Raw genomic sequence first — 16696 nt, forward strand, 5'->3', positions numbered from 1 at the left:
TAATTGAGCTCACTTGAAAAATCCTTCCAAGATCTGGTATGTGTCTGTCTCTGGGAGAGCAGAAAGACCAATGTTCATAAAGGTTTCCCTAAACTAAAGCCCAGCCAGGCCCAGAATTCCAGCTCCCAAACTCTTTCACTGCCTGGCTTCTGAGTAATTTTTGCCAAAAAATGCAAACGCTACAGTTAAGCCATACTAAGAAGCACAGATCCAAACTTGGAACAAAACCACGAGTTTTGAAAAATAAGTTGCTGCTCTAAAATATTTTCAAAATCATTGATGGTTTGGTTGGAGGGGTTTTTTTACATCTTATTAACACCAGTTTCACTACAAAAGATAGCTCTCTTAAAAAAAAAATTAAACAGAGCATCAAGACTGATGAATCTCCTTTATAACATATGACTTTGTGGTTGTGCTAGGAATTTGCCTTACCTTCTGTTGGAGACCAAATCTCCTATAGGTCAGTAAAAAAGATTTCTGCTACAAGAGTTTTAAGAAGATATTTAAGGCCTCAGTCAAAATATATCATAAATCAAGAAGTCTATCTGTCATTGCTTCTGAAATGAAGCTAATTCTACCAGCCAAAAATGATAAATAGAAGTGCTTGAGGTTAAATTTTTTAAACAGTCTCTAGACTTTGCAATCATTTTCAGCTCTTTTAAAACTGTTCTGACCTTAAATCAATGGACAGTCTCATTTTGCTTTCTCTCCTACTGCTTTCTTTTAAAATGATCTTTTATTTACTTCTGGATGTGATACTTTAGACTCTCCTTACAAAGGTCATCAAAATGAGTATCTCTTTATGTGCACTCCGCTTGTCTCTGTATAGTACAGATACTATTGAGACATGCCCACATGAGCAGAAATACTACAAACAAACACAAAAATAAAGAGAAAAACTAGCTATAGCTTCTGTGTTCTTTCTCTCATCCAATCAGTGAAAGAAAAAAGAAAAAAAAGAGTGGACAAGTATATAGTTAAAGGCAGATAAGTGCAACAGACTGAATGCAAAAATTTGCAGAAACAGCATGTCAGGTACTAGCTAGACTAGAACGCAAACAACAGTGGATCATAGCAATAATTATTCCTTGTGGCACAATGAGGATGGGACACGGCAAATAACGTGTTTGATCATCTGTAATAAGGACACAATGGATTTCTTTAAGGCTTCATCCTTAACATTCTGATTTTTTTCCCTGATGATTGCACAACAGACTTGGGTTACAGAAAGATTGTGCCATCCACCTGCAATCCGATATCCAAGCAGAAATTTCTGCTGATTGACAGCATTATTTGTTCAGCAGTTCCAACCCTGTTCACTTTTGATATTCATATTTTGCCTTATTTTGAATAACGATTTCCTCTAAAGCAACTAGAATTTTTCCCCCTAGTAAATCTGTGCTATCCTTAGTTTTTTCTTTCTACAGGATAGCATCAGACAGCTTCTTTTAACATCACACAGGCTGCTGTTTCCAAAAGCATTTTGCCCTTTTCATCCTTCCACACTTCAAGGAAAGTAGCTGTTATAAACACCATCAAAATTATTCTCCGGTGCTGCAGCTGGTCATGGTCCTGGCAATGAGTGATCAGTGATGCAGTCTTCATGTAACAGGGCAAGAGGGGAGCAGGAAGCTGCTGTTCATATACTCAGGAGCATGCAACATGGGGACACACTTATTCTCCTTAAGAGGTCAAAGAAATTACTGAAGGCAGATGCACATGCCACTATCCAAAACACTAGCTCACCAGGGACGTTAGTTGGCCAGGAAACACTCAGCCTTCAAAGCAGGTGATTGACTGACTGTGTTAGTTCAGCACATTTCCCATATTGCTGACTTTGGTGGAATTTTTATCTAACTTCAACCACAAACTAAAGCTGACTGCAAGACAGCAGAGTCCGCAGCAGCTGACAGCAGTGAAAGCATTCTCTGCATCCTCAGAAGTGCACCTGTGGCAGAACTGTCTTCATTGTATTCCTCTGCTACAGTTTTCTAGCAGAGATAAACTGGGCAGTCTGTCTCAGGAAAGCCACTGTGTTTACTACTCTGAAAGATGCAAGCAGTGAATCACAGGCATCCTGTCAAGGAATCTTTACAACCCTAGAATGAAGGAGACAAAAATGTGAGACTGAAAATCAGGTATACTGAAAACCAATACTCTTCAGATACATTATACCTACTTTAATGATCCTTCTCCTCCTTTCTTAAAAAAAGGCTGACTGATATGCCATGGGCCAATTCACAGCAAGAGAAATCTTTGTATGCTACACTGATCATTGATTGCTTATTTGCTGGTTTGCCTGAGGATGATTTCCACACACCCCATCTGGGTGATGACAAGAAAGAGGATCAACACACGTTTTTCTGTCATCTTACCCATGACCAGTGCTGGAGGCATGTATATCTTGCACGTATGTTTCTTTTTCCCTTGACAGGAGATTTTTTTGAACTAGAATTAAATAAATGCAGAGGAAGACACGAATATCTGCATCATATCCACTAGGAGTTTACCAGTATCAGTGCTAGAAAAAAGAATAGTATTTCCATATATTTCTCTATTCTGAATGGTCTGTCAGAGAAAAAGGAAGGCACATCCTCTGCAGAGGACAACCCAAAATCTTCAGAAAGTCCATGGTATAAATTCAGAGACAAAAAATTAAATCAAATAATTAAACAAAAGCAAAAAGTTCTTCCATTGCTGACTCTTGGCTTCTTTACACTTTATTGCAACAGAAGTTTCAAAAAAGACAGAATTCCAGCCTCGATGCTGCCATTGGAATTACTGCCATAAAACAGAAAAATGCATGGAAAACAAAATATGTGCATAACTACAGGGAGTTGCTAATTGCAGAATCACAGAATCAATTAGGTTGGAAAAGACCTCTGAGATCACTGAGTCCAACTTATGACCAAACACCGCCTTGTCAACTAGACCATGGCTCTGAATGCCATGTCCAGTCTTTCCTTAAACACCTCCAGGGACAGTGACTCTACCACCTCCCTGGGCAGCCCACTGCAATGCCCAGTTACTCTCTCTGTGAAGAACTTCTTCCTAATGTCTAGCCTAAACCTCCCCTGGAGCAGCTTAAGACCATATCCTCTCATCCTGTTGTTGGTTGTCTAGGAGAAGAGACTGACTCCCACCTGGCCACAACCTCCTTTCATGTAGTTGTAGACAGTGATAAGGTCACCTCTGAGCCTTCTTCAGGGGGGCAGAATCACCTTTGGAAGTAGATATGTTCAAAGCAACTAGCTAGAAGGTAGGATAGCTTCTAGCATGAGAAACACAGCCACAAAAATGTGCAGAGGAGAGAGGAGAGGCTGTCAGAGGAATATATGCAACTGCAAAAGAAGACAAGCTGATGACAGAAGTGTATACCTGAAGGTGCAAGAACAAAGAAGTAAGAAAGAAAATAAGAAATTAGGAGAAATCAGCTAAATCTTTTCGAAGATTCCACATGTTTACATGGTAGAAAAAGATCTCTTTAGTGCAGCTTTTTCACACAATTAATGGTGGGAGTTGACACTGAGGTATCTGACATGAGATAAATTGTTAAATTGTAATACTATATGACATTTGAAAAACCTTGATTTACAGTGGCTCACATGTATACTCAGAACTACACAGAATGTGAAAACTAGTTATTTAACAAGAATTATACATTTTTGGCAATTTTATAGATTTTAATTAGAAAGTAATTTAAAGCAACTGTGTTGCTCCAAGTAACCCCAACTCATTGTTGAGAGGAGTAAGAACTTCATGGAGGTCTTTGGCAAAATGAACAGAAGTCCTATGAGTAATTTAACTGCTATGTTATTGTATATGATAAAACGTTGCACATACAAGGTAATGACAAATAACTTGTGAAACAGTTAATTTTTCTATTTAGCCATCACCAGGTCTTAAATAAAAGAATTTACAGAGTCCCTCATTGATAAGAGCACATGGATTCAATATCTGTGTCTCACTTATTTCAAAGTATAGTGTTGTGGGTTAGTCATGGTTGGTTTAACCATACACTAACATGTAATTTCTACTTGAAACTTTCAGAGTTGTCTACCCTGCACATCAACATTGCAAGTAATATTAACCATTCTCTTATGCATTAGAAATTTAATTATAAGTGATCATCTGAAACTCACAATTACCTGGATCTCTGACCAGATCAAAACTGACTATCCTCCAGTTCTGCAGAGCCTGAAAAATAGCAATGTAATAATTCTTTGCACAAGGCCAACTATAAAAATATAAAAGAATATTTGTTTTATTTGGCCGGCCGGCATGTAGACTTTGTCTTTCTGAAGCCTGCATACATCCTTTTTTGCAGCCTGACTCACAGTAAGTCAACCAGTTTGTTTTTAATTTAGCTCTGCTGAGGATGAACTTGCCCAGATGTACTGAATTGCTGAAGTTCATACCATGCCTTGAATATTTTCTTTTAGGGGATTAATCTGGCTTTGGCCCAAAACAAAGCAGGAACACATATCATATGTAGTCACATACCAGCACTTAAGATGCTGCTGCTGAAAATCTTACAATGGAAAAATACTGCTGCACTTCAACAGAAAGTTTTATTAGGAAACAAATGTGATAATTTTTAACACAAACACCAGGGAAAGGGAAAAGGCTCTACTGGATAGACTGCAGCAGCGGTCCATTAAATCTCCTCCCCCTTCCAAATATGTGTAATATTGAACATTTCAGAAAGCTCTGTCAGGAAAACAAAATGCAGACCACAGACCATCACATAATGCTGTAGATATCAAAGCCATCAAAAAACACCTCAAAATCCCTATTGTTCAAGCTCTGAGTAACCTCTACAGGAATTCCTCATTTGCAGGTTTCTTTGGAGAATATCTTTTTATTCGCTGAAGCTCAATTCAGAATCTTTCTATCTGGGTGAAACAATACTCTGTATCAGAGAGGTGGTAGCAGTCAAGCTGGAGACAACCACTTGCAAAGGTCACTTGCAAGTGAGATTCCTGTTGGCTCTGTGCTCCAGACTGTCAGGGCCCCCAAAAGGGCAGCACACTCATCTTGTCTATCAACCATTACTGCACCCCCTGTTCTGAATCATTTGCCAAAGTGCTGAACCTGCACTTTGCCCCCATCGTCCAGGTCATTAATGAGGATGTTAAACAGGACTGGACCCAATATTGTCCCCTGGGGCACAACATTAGTGACTGGCATCCAGCTGAGCTAATCACAACCACTGGAGACCAGCAGTTCAGCCAGTTTTCAATCCAGCCCACTGTTACTTCTTAGTCCCTATTTCATCAGTAAGACAGTGTTAAAAGCCTCACTGCAACTGAGACCAAATGATATCCATTCCTCTCCCCTGATTCAGAAAGCCAGTTTTCTTATTTTGAAAGGCTACCACATTGGTCAGTCACTACTTCCTCATTATCCATGATGACTAATTTAGATCACCAAATTATCCTCAGAAATGGTTTGCAGGGATCAAGGCACAAAGCTGACCAGACTGCAGTTACTCAGATCTTCCTTCTGGTCCATCTTGAAGTGACATTTGCTTTCCTCCAGCCCTCAGGAACCTCTCCTGGTTGTCATGACCTTTCAGAGATAATCTAGAGTGGACTCACACTCTACACACTGAATACATACATAGAAACACTGGATAATAACCAATTCAAAAAATACACAGTTTCTCTCATTCCCTTCTCATTGTATTTTGACAGCAATGTCAGTTGGTAATATGCAACTCTACAAAAGCCTTTACAGTTAGTGAGATTAATATGAACTAGATCAGTTGTGTTTCTTCATGTGTTTGAAAGCCCCTAGCATGTTACAGGCACTGTAAGAAACAATGAATGAGAGAAATAAATATTTCCACCATATCTGTACAGCAATTTACAGATTTATGCCCTCCTTTTTATTTACCATTTGTACATTCATGCATTTCTTTCTCTCTGCAAAATGAAAAAGTAAGGAAAATCCTATATTCTTCTGATAGCAATAAATGAATAGAGGGAACTACCCAGCAGCTATTTTTTTTTTCTTGGAAGTGTTAATTTGACACTTTCTGAATAAAGGTCTACATATATTTTAATAGTAAAATACAGCTGTGTAAACTGAAGGGCATAGTTATGCAGACAGATATTTCAAAATATGTTATATCTGTGGAGCAAAGACAGAAACTACATGGAGATCTTGGCAGTGCATGTATATCTATACCAATCAATCTACCTATATTTAGATTAAGATATATACATGCATCTGCATGAAAAAAACAAAGATGTTTTACACAACCCATTAAAAAAAAGTAGCAGAACAACTACTGCTTAAAGAATTATTATCTCCATTGCCTATGAGTTCTGAACAGACTTCCGTAGGAAGTTTTACAAACATAACAAATGCTTCCATTTACCTCAAAATGCAATACTCTCTGTGAGCAAAGCTGTAAGACCTTAAGAAACTTGCCCATTGGTAGATAAATACAGCCATTTCTACTTAGGAATTAGCTTTTTTGGGGGGACTTTTTCAACAGTAACTTAAAGTATCAGTGCATTCTGCTTCTCATAGGAACAGATGTTTTAAAAACCAACTTGTGTGAAATTCTTGGGTATCCAATAATTTATTTTAAAAATGTTACAGGATTCCTTTCTCCCTCTCCTATTTGTGTTTGCTCCAGCTGTTCTTAGCTAAGGAAAATGTAAACATTTACTACTGTCAAGCTGTGCTTCTGGGGCTTCTATTGGCATCAATGCCACCCCCTTCCAGCATGTGTAAGAACTGTAACATGAAAAAGGGATTCTGCTCTTAAAACAGTGTCTTCTGAGAGCCACGAGCTGTTGACTGCAGTTTTGATAGCTCATATACTGCTCCTTTTTCATCCTTACAGAAAACAAAAAGGAGTGCCAGTGACATAAAGAGCGGCTTATTCTAGAAGAATCTGTTCCCACCAAAAGAAAGAGAGTGCTGTACTATCTTAATCTCAAGAAGCAGTGGTCTGTAAGAATCACAATCAGGGAGCCGGCATTTAACTGGAAACAAGGAGTTTTTACAGACACATGGAATGTACAGATGTACACAAGAGTGCGTGTTTCAACATCTGCCTCCACCTAAAAATGCTGAGTAGTCACAGCACTGTAATTCTGCTTTGGTTTGGTGATGTTCATAAATCAAGGGCAACTGACACTGTTTTCTCACAACACCTTAAAAACTGAAAACACTGAGGAGAAAGTACTGGAAGTAGCCCTATTGATCTTCTAGCAAGTTACAATAAAAACCATTAAAAAAAATAAGGAAAACCAATCAATCATCCAAGCAATACAGTTAAAAGCAGCTTAGAAATGAATACTTCTGACTGATGGAGCCTTACAGAACTGCTGTTTTCAAACCAACAGTAGGACCTCTTCTTTTTTAATAAGCACGATTGGCTTGGAGTGCTTTGTCAATGTGACAAACCTTTTCCACCACAAGCAAAGCATTTATTCAAATGCTAATGAAAGTGAATGTAATTTGCAGTGGTGCTGAATCAACTTTTCAAGACTGTAATTTGCATTTGTATAAAACTATGATTCTTTCAATATGAATTATATTTGAGTAGGGTTTCGAGACTAAACAAATTGATATACTGTTTCTGCCATCAATTTAAAAGCATTTTGATTTCTTTATGCTAGGCAACTTTAATAATACTGAGCAGCTTTTTATATTTACACATTTTCTGCAACTGGAAAGCAGACTCTAAGATTCATTAAAATAGTCTACAGGTCTTACATTAAACCATTGTATCAACTAGCTCAATTTTAAAATCCAAATCAATTGCTCTCATACCATTCAGATTCATCTCTCAATTCACCATAACTGTCCAGGGCCATTTCAGCCATGTAATATTCTTCCTATAACCACTAGCAGGCATGCAGTGATTCTCCCATTTTTATTTCTTCAAGACACCCCACAATCCAGAAAAAATATAAAATAATATTAAAAATATTCTGTTGTTTTTTATTATGTAATCGCTGTCATGTCTGAAATTAGACTACTGGATTCAGTTTTGATCTTCCCAATTCAGATGATGCATAACTGGAGTGAAATGGATCCACAGAAGGAGTAATAAAGTTTCCATTTGAAGAGCAGGGAAAAATTTGAAGCTGTCAGGTTGAGATGACAAATCACAAAGCTACTCAGAAAAAAAAAGTCCCTTTTATACAAAGGATACCCAGTGAAACTGAGATCCTAATAAATTGGTTGTGCAAAGCCATCAAAATACCAAACTGCTAAATGCATGAATATAAAACGAGAACATATTTTTTTACATTACAGAAAATAATAGTTGCAAGCACGACTTCATGGGAACTGAAAAGCTCAAAGTTGAGTTTCAGGCAGGTCATTTCATATCTGCTCGCTGTAAGTGTTCTTTTATTCTTCCTTTAAAAAAATCAGCTACAGAATAACGGACTGAATAGATATGGTTTCTTATGTGGAATTTCGCACTACGTACAGCTGCAGCTGAATCTGTCCATTCAAATGGGAGATTTGTGAGTCAGAAACATTTAAAATTATTTATGGCTTGGTGCTGACCAAGGTCTTAAAAAGCTCAGAGTCTTCAGGTACAGGTATGTCCTACGTATCATCCACCATGGGCACTACTTTAGCCAAGCATGGAACCTAGCAAAATATTTCTATCCTCAACAGCACAGAAATACTGTCATCTGGGGAGCAGTTTTAATAAGGCTACAGGATAACATTTAGATAAAACATAAAGTGTACACTTTCCATATGGTTTATGCGACAGCACATCTTTGTATAGCAACAAAGTATAGTAATTGCTATTAGGTGACATAAAATATAACTGCTGGAGAAGAATTTGCATAACATTCAGGGATGGTTTCAAAAAAGTTAGCATTTTTGGAGTACAGAATACAATACAATACAATAACTAATAGCACAGTAAGCCACTAGTTAATGGAAGACTCCACATAAAACCTGCACTTCTGTCACTAACTTGAGCATTTTATCCATCTCCTGCTCTATGCAGCAATACAAATGATGGCAAAGAAAACAAGCAGGAAACTGAAGAACACCTAATAAGCAGAAGTAAGGTGTTTTTTTTCATTGAATACAGCTTGATACCACCGACAGCCCCACACCAACACACGTGTCCCGCCCACCCTCACCCCCACATTGCTGGCACCTCTTACACACCAGCCCCATGACAGAATTTGTGTAGAGCTCAGTGGGACCTACCACTTCCCACAAAGTCTGAGGCTTAGATTTTCCATTTCACTAAAAAAAGTCACTCAAACGTATTATTAAAAAAATACCTCTGCATTTTTGGAAAGTAACTAGATTTTCTGTGACAGTCCAATTATTGAGGAAATGCATGAGAAAGACGGATCTGTGAGATAATTAGCAGCACAGAACTAGGAAAGACAGAAGTTCAAGGCTCTCTTCATTTCCTTCTTTACATTAGGCTCTCAGATAGAATAACAGAAGCACCAAAGACAGAAAGGAAGAGACTTATGAGAAGGATTTCTAATTACACCACTGGTAAGACTAATTTCCTCTTTACTAATACAGTTATTCTCCATTTCTGGTCACAAAGTAAAACTGGAATGCAGTTAAGCCAAAAACTGTGGCCTTGAAGCTTAACTTCCAAAGGAAACAGAGAGACAGCAAAACACTATACATTCCCCAGGAGCAATAAAAAATACAACAAGGTTTATATGTCAAACAGATTCAACAAGCACAGCACACAACTTGACCAATTAACTAATAATCACTAGACAACCACAAGACTTGGAGTAAATGATGTGGTTCTGACTATGTAAATCAAAACAAAACAACAACTTTCCCCAGGAAAAAATGATTTGTCTAAAATATTCTCTCATACTTTGTTTTATCCTTTAAGGATGACAGGGAACTGAGAAGACAACATGGATATTTAGAAGTTAGAAAAAGCAGAGGGAAGAGGAGAGATCTGAAAAGAACCATGAATAGCTTACACTTTTACTCTTCCACCTATTTGTACACCAAATGTCCCTTGTTAGAAAGATCAGACACTTGAAAAATATGCTTTCAACAAATTAATTTGGCAGTGGATTGTCACATGGGCAACTCCTTTCAAAACACTGTATTTTACTATGTCTTCGATTTAACAAAATTAATTTAGTAATCTGAGAAACTATTTATTAAGCAACCAAATTCAGCTCAACTGGTTGAGTTTGCTCATAAATTAAACCACAAACATTTTAGAGACAGGAATGAAAACACTTTCAAAATAATTATGCAGGAAAATCTAATAATGATAGCACAGAGTGTGGCAAACTTTGAGACACAAAGTAATGATGTAATGAAAAAGCTAAGTATTAAAGAGAATTTTGGAGCTGAAATTCTTCAGTAACCTTTTGGCAGTTACTGTCATTGTGCAAGCTGAAAAAATATAAGTAGTCTCAGGAAGCATCTAGGAAGTATTCAAATAAAGCTTGGCAAGTTAGTAATGTATTTGATAACATACAGATCACTGTGTAACATATTTACTCTGTAGCTTCATTATGTGCACATTATAGGAAAAGATACATGATGTAATGTCAACATATAATTATGCCTGTACAGGTGCAGAAGTTTTTAATTTATACATTAAACTAATCTTAAAATGAGAGAATCAAGGCACTGAGACAGTCCATTATGTAACATCTCTAAAACCTCAGACACTTCAAAGGCCAGCCTGGTTTGCTGTCATTTAAAAGGTTCCATGTTCCTGTTTGAAGGTCAATAGAGAAAGTTAACATTTGTATAACTACTGATAGCACTTTTGACAATAACTTTTAGTCAAAAGCACATGTGTGAAAAGAAGTACTCTGTGTTACAAAGGCATAGGAAAAGCAAAATATTTAGCTCCACACATCCTGTAAATAGCGTTTTTCTTCTCGAAGCATGGCCAGGATTTTCATTGCTTCCAATCTGTCAGCTTCCATTTCCATGCTCAAAATTTCTACTACAGCATCGCTTACACCATCAGCCATGTGCTTCTTATCTCTAAAAAACAAAAATTAGAGGAGGAAAATGTGTATTTTTCCATTTATCAATAGCTTCAGAGGCAGGACAGTATTGGAAAAGCAGCATTAAAAAAAAATCTAAACAAAAATACAGCTTTTATATTGTACAGCAAGATTCTTACTGAGTTTTCATGTAGTTGAGCATTGATGAGTAACGAGGGTTTCTCTCAATCAAACATTACAAAGTTTTCAGCACTCTGTAATTTGTAAGTAAAAAAGCTTGCAACCCTAATTGAGCTCTCACAGAATAATTGGTATCTTTTAGGAAGAATAGGACCTGCTGAAGTATTTTTTATTATTATATCACTGTGTGATTCCAATATTAAAAAAGAAAAACAAAAAAAGCTACCAAACCCCTCACTTATTACTAATGCTATTTCTAATATAAATAGCTGACATTTATATCAATATATATATATTGACATTGGGCCCTATATTCAAATAGTTTGCGCATTTACCAACAAACTTTCTAAAAATCTTGAACCTCCAGGTAAGTTAGCATCCAGATAAAATTTCCCACTATACAATATATAACTATTACAGAGCTTTAGCATTCTGGAGCACCCAAACCTGAAACACAGTAGAAGGCTGCTACTGTCTCACAGCTAAGCAGTTTCTCATCACATGCATTCATATATCTCATTTTCTAAAGAGAAATCTATTAGCTTGAAAACCCCTATAACTTAAAACTAAAAAAAAAAAAGGAAAATAACATAATCAGTGGAACTGTGTCATTACAAGCTATACTTTCAAGACTATATTGGACAAGAATGGGCATATGGATGAAACTCTAGCTTTCCAGGAAGGCTCTTTCAGCATCACATTCGTCCTTTCTTTCAGACAGCTCTAGGTTTTTCTAAAGCCTCAAACTTCTCCTAATGCTGCTCTCTTTCAGAGACAGTCCATTTCCACTCTACTCACCCACATATATAGAAGTAACCTTTCTCTTCCAGCAGGACTCTGGCAACTTCCTTGGCATAAAGCCTAATGATGTCTTGCACATATTTAGGTGGAGCTACTTCTGCAGTTGAAGAGTCTCTTGAGAAACAAACCTTAAGATGAGTTAATGTGCCATTTTCAAGAAAACATCTCAGCTCATCTCTGAAAGGTAATAAAAACCTGTTAGCAATGGCTCAGAGATAAGCATTCCCTCATGAATACAAAATGAATGTTAAATAGTGAACTTGCTTGAACAAATAGTCTCGATCCTGATGCCGACAACCAAAAAACAGCCATGTCTCTCCAAATTCCCAGTCTGTATGTTGTTCTCTGAGCTTCTGCCTAAATAGACAAAAAAAATCCAATCCTGTTTTATCAAGTGCAGAATCTAAAACATCTATAACCCAATTCTCATTTAAAGTAGTACTTCAAAAAAACTCTGGATTGGCAGAAATGTGAAATGACTTAAGGTAAATCAAAGTCAAACCCTTCTTATTTGATTTTCTTGACTACTCACTTTAGGACCAGCTCAAAAATCAATCAACTTCAAAATTGTTACTTTTTTTGTCAACAGTTTCATATTGGAATAGTCAAGACTGACACATCCAAACATCTCACAAAACAATTCTGACTGCTGAATAAGATCACTTCCTTTCATCCTTCATTGGAAGCCCTGTAAAACCACCTAGGAAAACTCAGCAATTTTAGCATGCTTTCCATTTAGCTGTAGAAATCTGCCAGATTTTATGAATAAGAACCTATTAACTATCACATCATCAGAAAAGTTATTTCATTTTCTTTAAATAATGCTGAAAGTATTACTTTAAGGGAGTTTTAGCTGCAATTTTCCACTTGAATTTTGAGAGACAGATTTTATTTAACCTTATAATAAAAGGCAAAATACTTCTGAGAGATAAAGGAATATTTAGGAATTTAAATTAAGGAGCAAGGATGGTATATAATGATTTGGTAAAGGCAGAAGCATGGAGTTAGAAACATCAAGTCAAAACTTCACTTTTCTCTCAAATAAATGTTTTAAAAACAATTGTTACAGGACCCAAGAAACTCCATTATCTTACTGGAACTAATGAGTCATCTAGAAATTATACGTGTTGGTTATCTATAAAACTTAGAACCATTCCCAAATACTCCACTCTTCCTGCTCTTTAATTCCTCAGAATGATCATGTTTTTACATATTCTTGGTGATGTGCTGTCACTTTTTAAACAAAGATCTCTTCGTCTTGCAAAATTACGCTGCTGAAGCTGGAGGGAGAAAATAAGGGATCTACCTTCCCTCAAACATGAACTCCAAAACCCCAAGATTACCGCCAAGTTGGTGGTTTACATGCCAAGCTCCTCATCTTAAAACATCGAAATGTAAAACACACAGAAATAATGGAATGTGGGAGAAAACTTGACATCCATCATGCCAAGACTTTTAATATATGTGCCTCTTCTGAAGAAAATGGATTTGGAATACCAAACTTAAGCAAATCAACAGTTCTATTTCATTTGCAGGACTTCCACCAGCAACACACAGATAAAGGATTTAATTTCTTATTACTCTTTCGACAATTCACTCAATTCCTCATATATCTACTATAGACATTAAATACAGTCAGACAAAAGCGTAAGTTTTACTCATTTAAAAAACAAATAAGTACGCAAGCAATGCTTTTTGAAATTTAGTAAGACTGTTTATAATCAGCATTCTACCATTACAAAAAGAAGGGAAAAAAAAGAAAATATTAACTGCATTTGTACTCAAAACTTGAGGTTGTATTTTTCCTCAACAGAAAAAGACTGGTTTCCAGGTAACAACTTGGTACATACCTGTGTTGCAGGAAACCAATGAATGGTGAAATTCCTGTTCCTGGACCAACCATCATGAATGGGACAGATGGGTCTGCAGGTAAGTGGAAAGTATTGTTTGGACGAGGAAAAATAGATATCTAAAATGAAATTAGATAAAATATAACTGAAGAATTTTCTTAAGCCGTGAAAACACCATGACATTTTTCTGAACCTTCAGGATATTGCCATACTGTATATATCCACATACTCTTTCAAATCCTGAGTTTCAGAGTTTATCTTTAAGGTTATATAGACATTTAGAATAAGAGCTCACACAAGTTTAAGGGAAAAAAAAATCTCACACCATATTTACAAAAGCTATTAATCCATCTGGAGGAAAACTGAAGAAACCCACATAAATATGGAAGTTGGCTGAACCACGAATTTGAGGAATACTGCTACAAAATTCATAGAAAGTTTGGTGTTGATACTCAAAGGGAATTAAAGCTAGTTTACTGTTATTAAAAGCAACTCAACTTTTTGAGTTGTGGGCATCTAAAAATAGTCCACTGGAGGTTAGGATTTGTTTATAGTGAATTGAAGCCTACTGATACTGAGCTTGCTTTCTTAATTTTCATAAAACTTTTACATGATCTCCAAAAATGCATATGGGTAAGGGGAGGCAGATAACAACTCAAAGATCTTGGAAAATGTTTTATATAATTTCACTGATAAACTGTAATTCAACTCTTCAGACCTGTGTCTGAAAGGAAGCCTAAACATAATTTTTTAGGAGCTCCACAACTATCCCATGAGACATGGTTAACATGATGCACAGAAAACAAGAGAGGACTATTTTTAATTCTTTAAAAGATTACTCAAGACTCAGTAGCAGCCATAGCAGAGCTTCATTATCGATTAAAGTCACAAGCAAACATCCAATTTATATTGCACATTAATTATGAAACGATTTGAATTTACTTTCAAGTTTAAAGAAGAAGTGAGGCACAAGACCAAGTTATTTTAACTTTGCTCTGTAAACCTGAGTGGTTTAGGACTACTTATTTCTTATACTCTAATTCAGATATTGAGGTGCTGGAGCAGGTCCAGAGAAGAGCACCAAGGCTGATGAAGGGACTCAAGCACAAGTCCTGCGAGGAGCGGCTGAGAGAGCTGGGGTTGTTCAGCCTGGAGAAGAGGAGGCTCAGGGGAAACCTCATCACTGTCTACAACTCCCTGACAGGAGGTTGTAGCCAGGTGGGGGTTGGTCTCTTCTCCCAGGCAACTATCAGTAAGACAAGAGGGCATGGTCTTAAGCCGTGCCAGGGGAGGTTTAGGTTGGATATTAGGAAGAAATTCTTTACAGAGAGAGTAATCAAGCACTGGAATGGGCTGCCCAGGGAAGTGGTGGATTCTCCATCCCTGGAGGTTTTTAAGATGAGACTGGATGTGGCACTCAGTGCCATGGTCTAGTAACCATGGTGGTAGTGGATCAAGGGTTGGACTTGATGATCTCAGAGCTCTCTTCCAACCCGGCTGATTCTATGATTCTATGACTACAGATACAACAAAGTTAAACAGGACTATTTTTCTGTTTTCGCAATGATAAAAAAATAGTATAATGTTTGTTGGTGGGGAACAGTATTTATGTATATACTTCAAACCACACTTGAGTTAAGAACTATTTTCCCTATTAGTAATTCCAAACTGGTCATTCTTCTAAAACAGAGTGCAAATGGTAAACACATTTATATTAATTAATCTACGGTATTTTTGCATAAGATCACAGTCATCTATTCTGTATTGTTATTCCACATATATCTGCAATCCATGTGCCTCTCTCTTACAATACAAGCAGTCATAACCATTTAATTGCACAGTTGTAGTTTAGTCCATGAAAACATCCTCCAAGATGTGCTTAGAACTGCCATGGGGTGGAAAACAACTCTGTCCTTTCAGAAATGGGAAGTTTCCCAACTCAATTATGCACAGATAAGTAAAATTTAAGTTTAGTACTTAGCAATGAAGTTCTAAACATGGTACAGAGGGGAAGGTAAACTTAAAAGCAGGGCAGAACTGCAAAATTAAGGTGAATCCTGCCAAAACATCTGCATTATGTCACAGCAGCGAACAAAGAAACCCGCAGCTGTTTCAAAAATGCATAAATTTAACAATTAATGAGTTTTGATTTAATATTCATACCTTTTCAGTTGAAAAGCTTTCTCCTTTTGTATCCAAAGTGTTTTTATTGGGGTGCAGCAGAGGTGAAACTAATTCAGCAAGCCACCCTGTACACACTCCTTTCCGTGAGACTGGTCTAGCAGGACAGGCAGGGAACTCCACAATATTAAATACAAAGCACAGTCTTCCTGGCTGATATAAGTTTGAACTGCGAAGACAAAAATATTAAAAAACAAACCAAAACCTGAGAGTCAGCTGTACAATCTTGCAGCAGGTCCATTTGCAGCCCAAGCCACTTCAACTGAATCAAGATTCTCAGCGTTCAGCTAACTGCATAATATCTATATATAGCTAGAAAATGTCTTAAGGTTGGACTCAGAGGCCAGTGTCTACAGAAGGGAATCCAAATTCCTACTAGATCCATGTGTGAGTGAGCTTGTCCTTGAGAACCTTACCAAAGCCTTGCCACATATTCAAAACAATGTTGTTTGAAATAGTCAAACATTATGTTTTTTTGCAGTAGGGTCACAATTATTTTGTTTCATCCTTCACTCCTCTCATCTCTAGATTATAATGTACACAAACACATACGAGAAAAAAAGAATATCTAAATAAACTGACTAGACATAATTTGAATATTTCATTACCTTGACACTGAATACGATCTGGCTTGTAATTTTGGAAGATGTTCTGTAGGAAATAAAAAAAGCATCACTTATTTGATTCACTCCAATGAAAATATCATAAGTGTTCACAATACAT

General features: G+C 36.8%; 1 protein-coding gene across 4 annotated transcripts in view; it reads right to left on the reverse strand.

Moving 5' to 3' along the window:
• Positions 1-8144: 8144 nt before the first annotated feature.
• MTRR (5-methyltetrahydrofolate-homocysteine methyltransferase reductase) overlaps positions 8145-16696 on the reverse strand; it is a 31401-nt gene continuing 22849 nt past the window's right edge. For all 4 annotated transcript variants that reach the window (XM_051798990.1, XM_051798992.1, XM_051798991.1 and 1 more), the window contains 6 exons: positions 16582-16624; positions 15956-16142; positions 13793-13911; positions 12207-12299; positions 11940-12119; positions 8145-10998 (listed from right to left, as the gene is read on the reverse strand). In XM_051798990.1, the coding sequence (XP_051654950.1) occupies positions 10854-10998; positions 11940-12119; positions 12207-12299; positions 13793-13911; positions 15956-16142; positions 16582-16624 (767 nt within the window). In that variant the 3' untranslated portion in view covers positions 8145-10853. The remainder of the gene's footprint in view (positions 10999-11939; positions 12120-12206; positions 12300-13792; positions 13912-15955; positions 16143-16581; positions 16625-16696) is intronic.

The sequence above is a fragment of the Manacus candei genome, unplaced genomic scaffold (genome assembly GCF_025592945.1).
Source record: "Manacus candei isolate 608988 ecotype Guabito, Panama unplaced genomic scaffold, ASM2559294v1 h1tg000049l, whole genome shotgun sequence".
NCBI classification, from domain to species: domain Eukaryota; kingdom Metazoa; phylum Chordata; class Aves; order Passeriformes; family Pipridae; genus Manacus; species Manacus candei.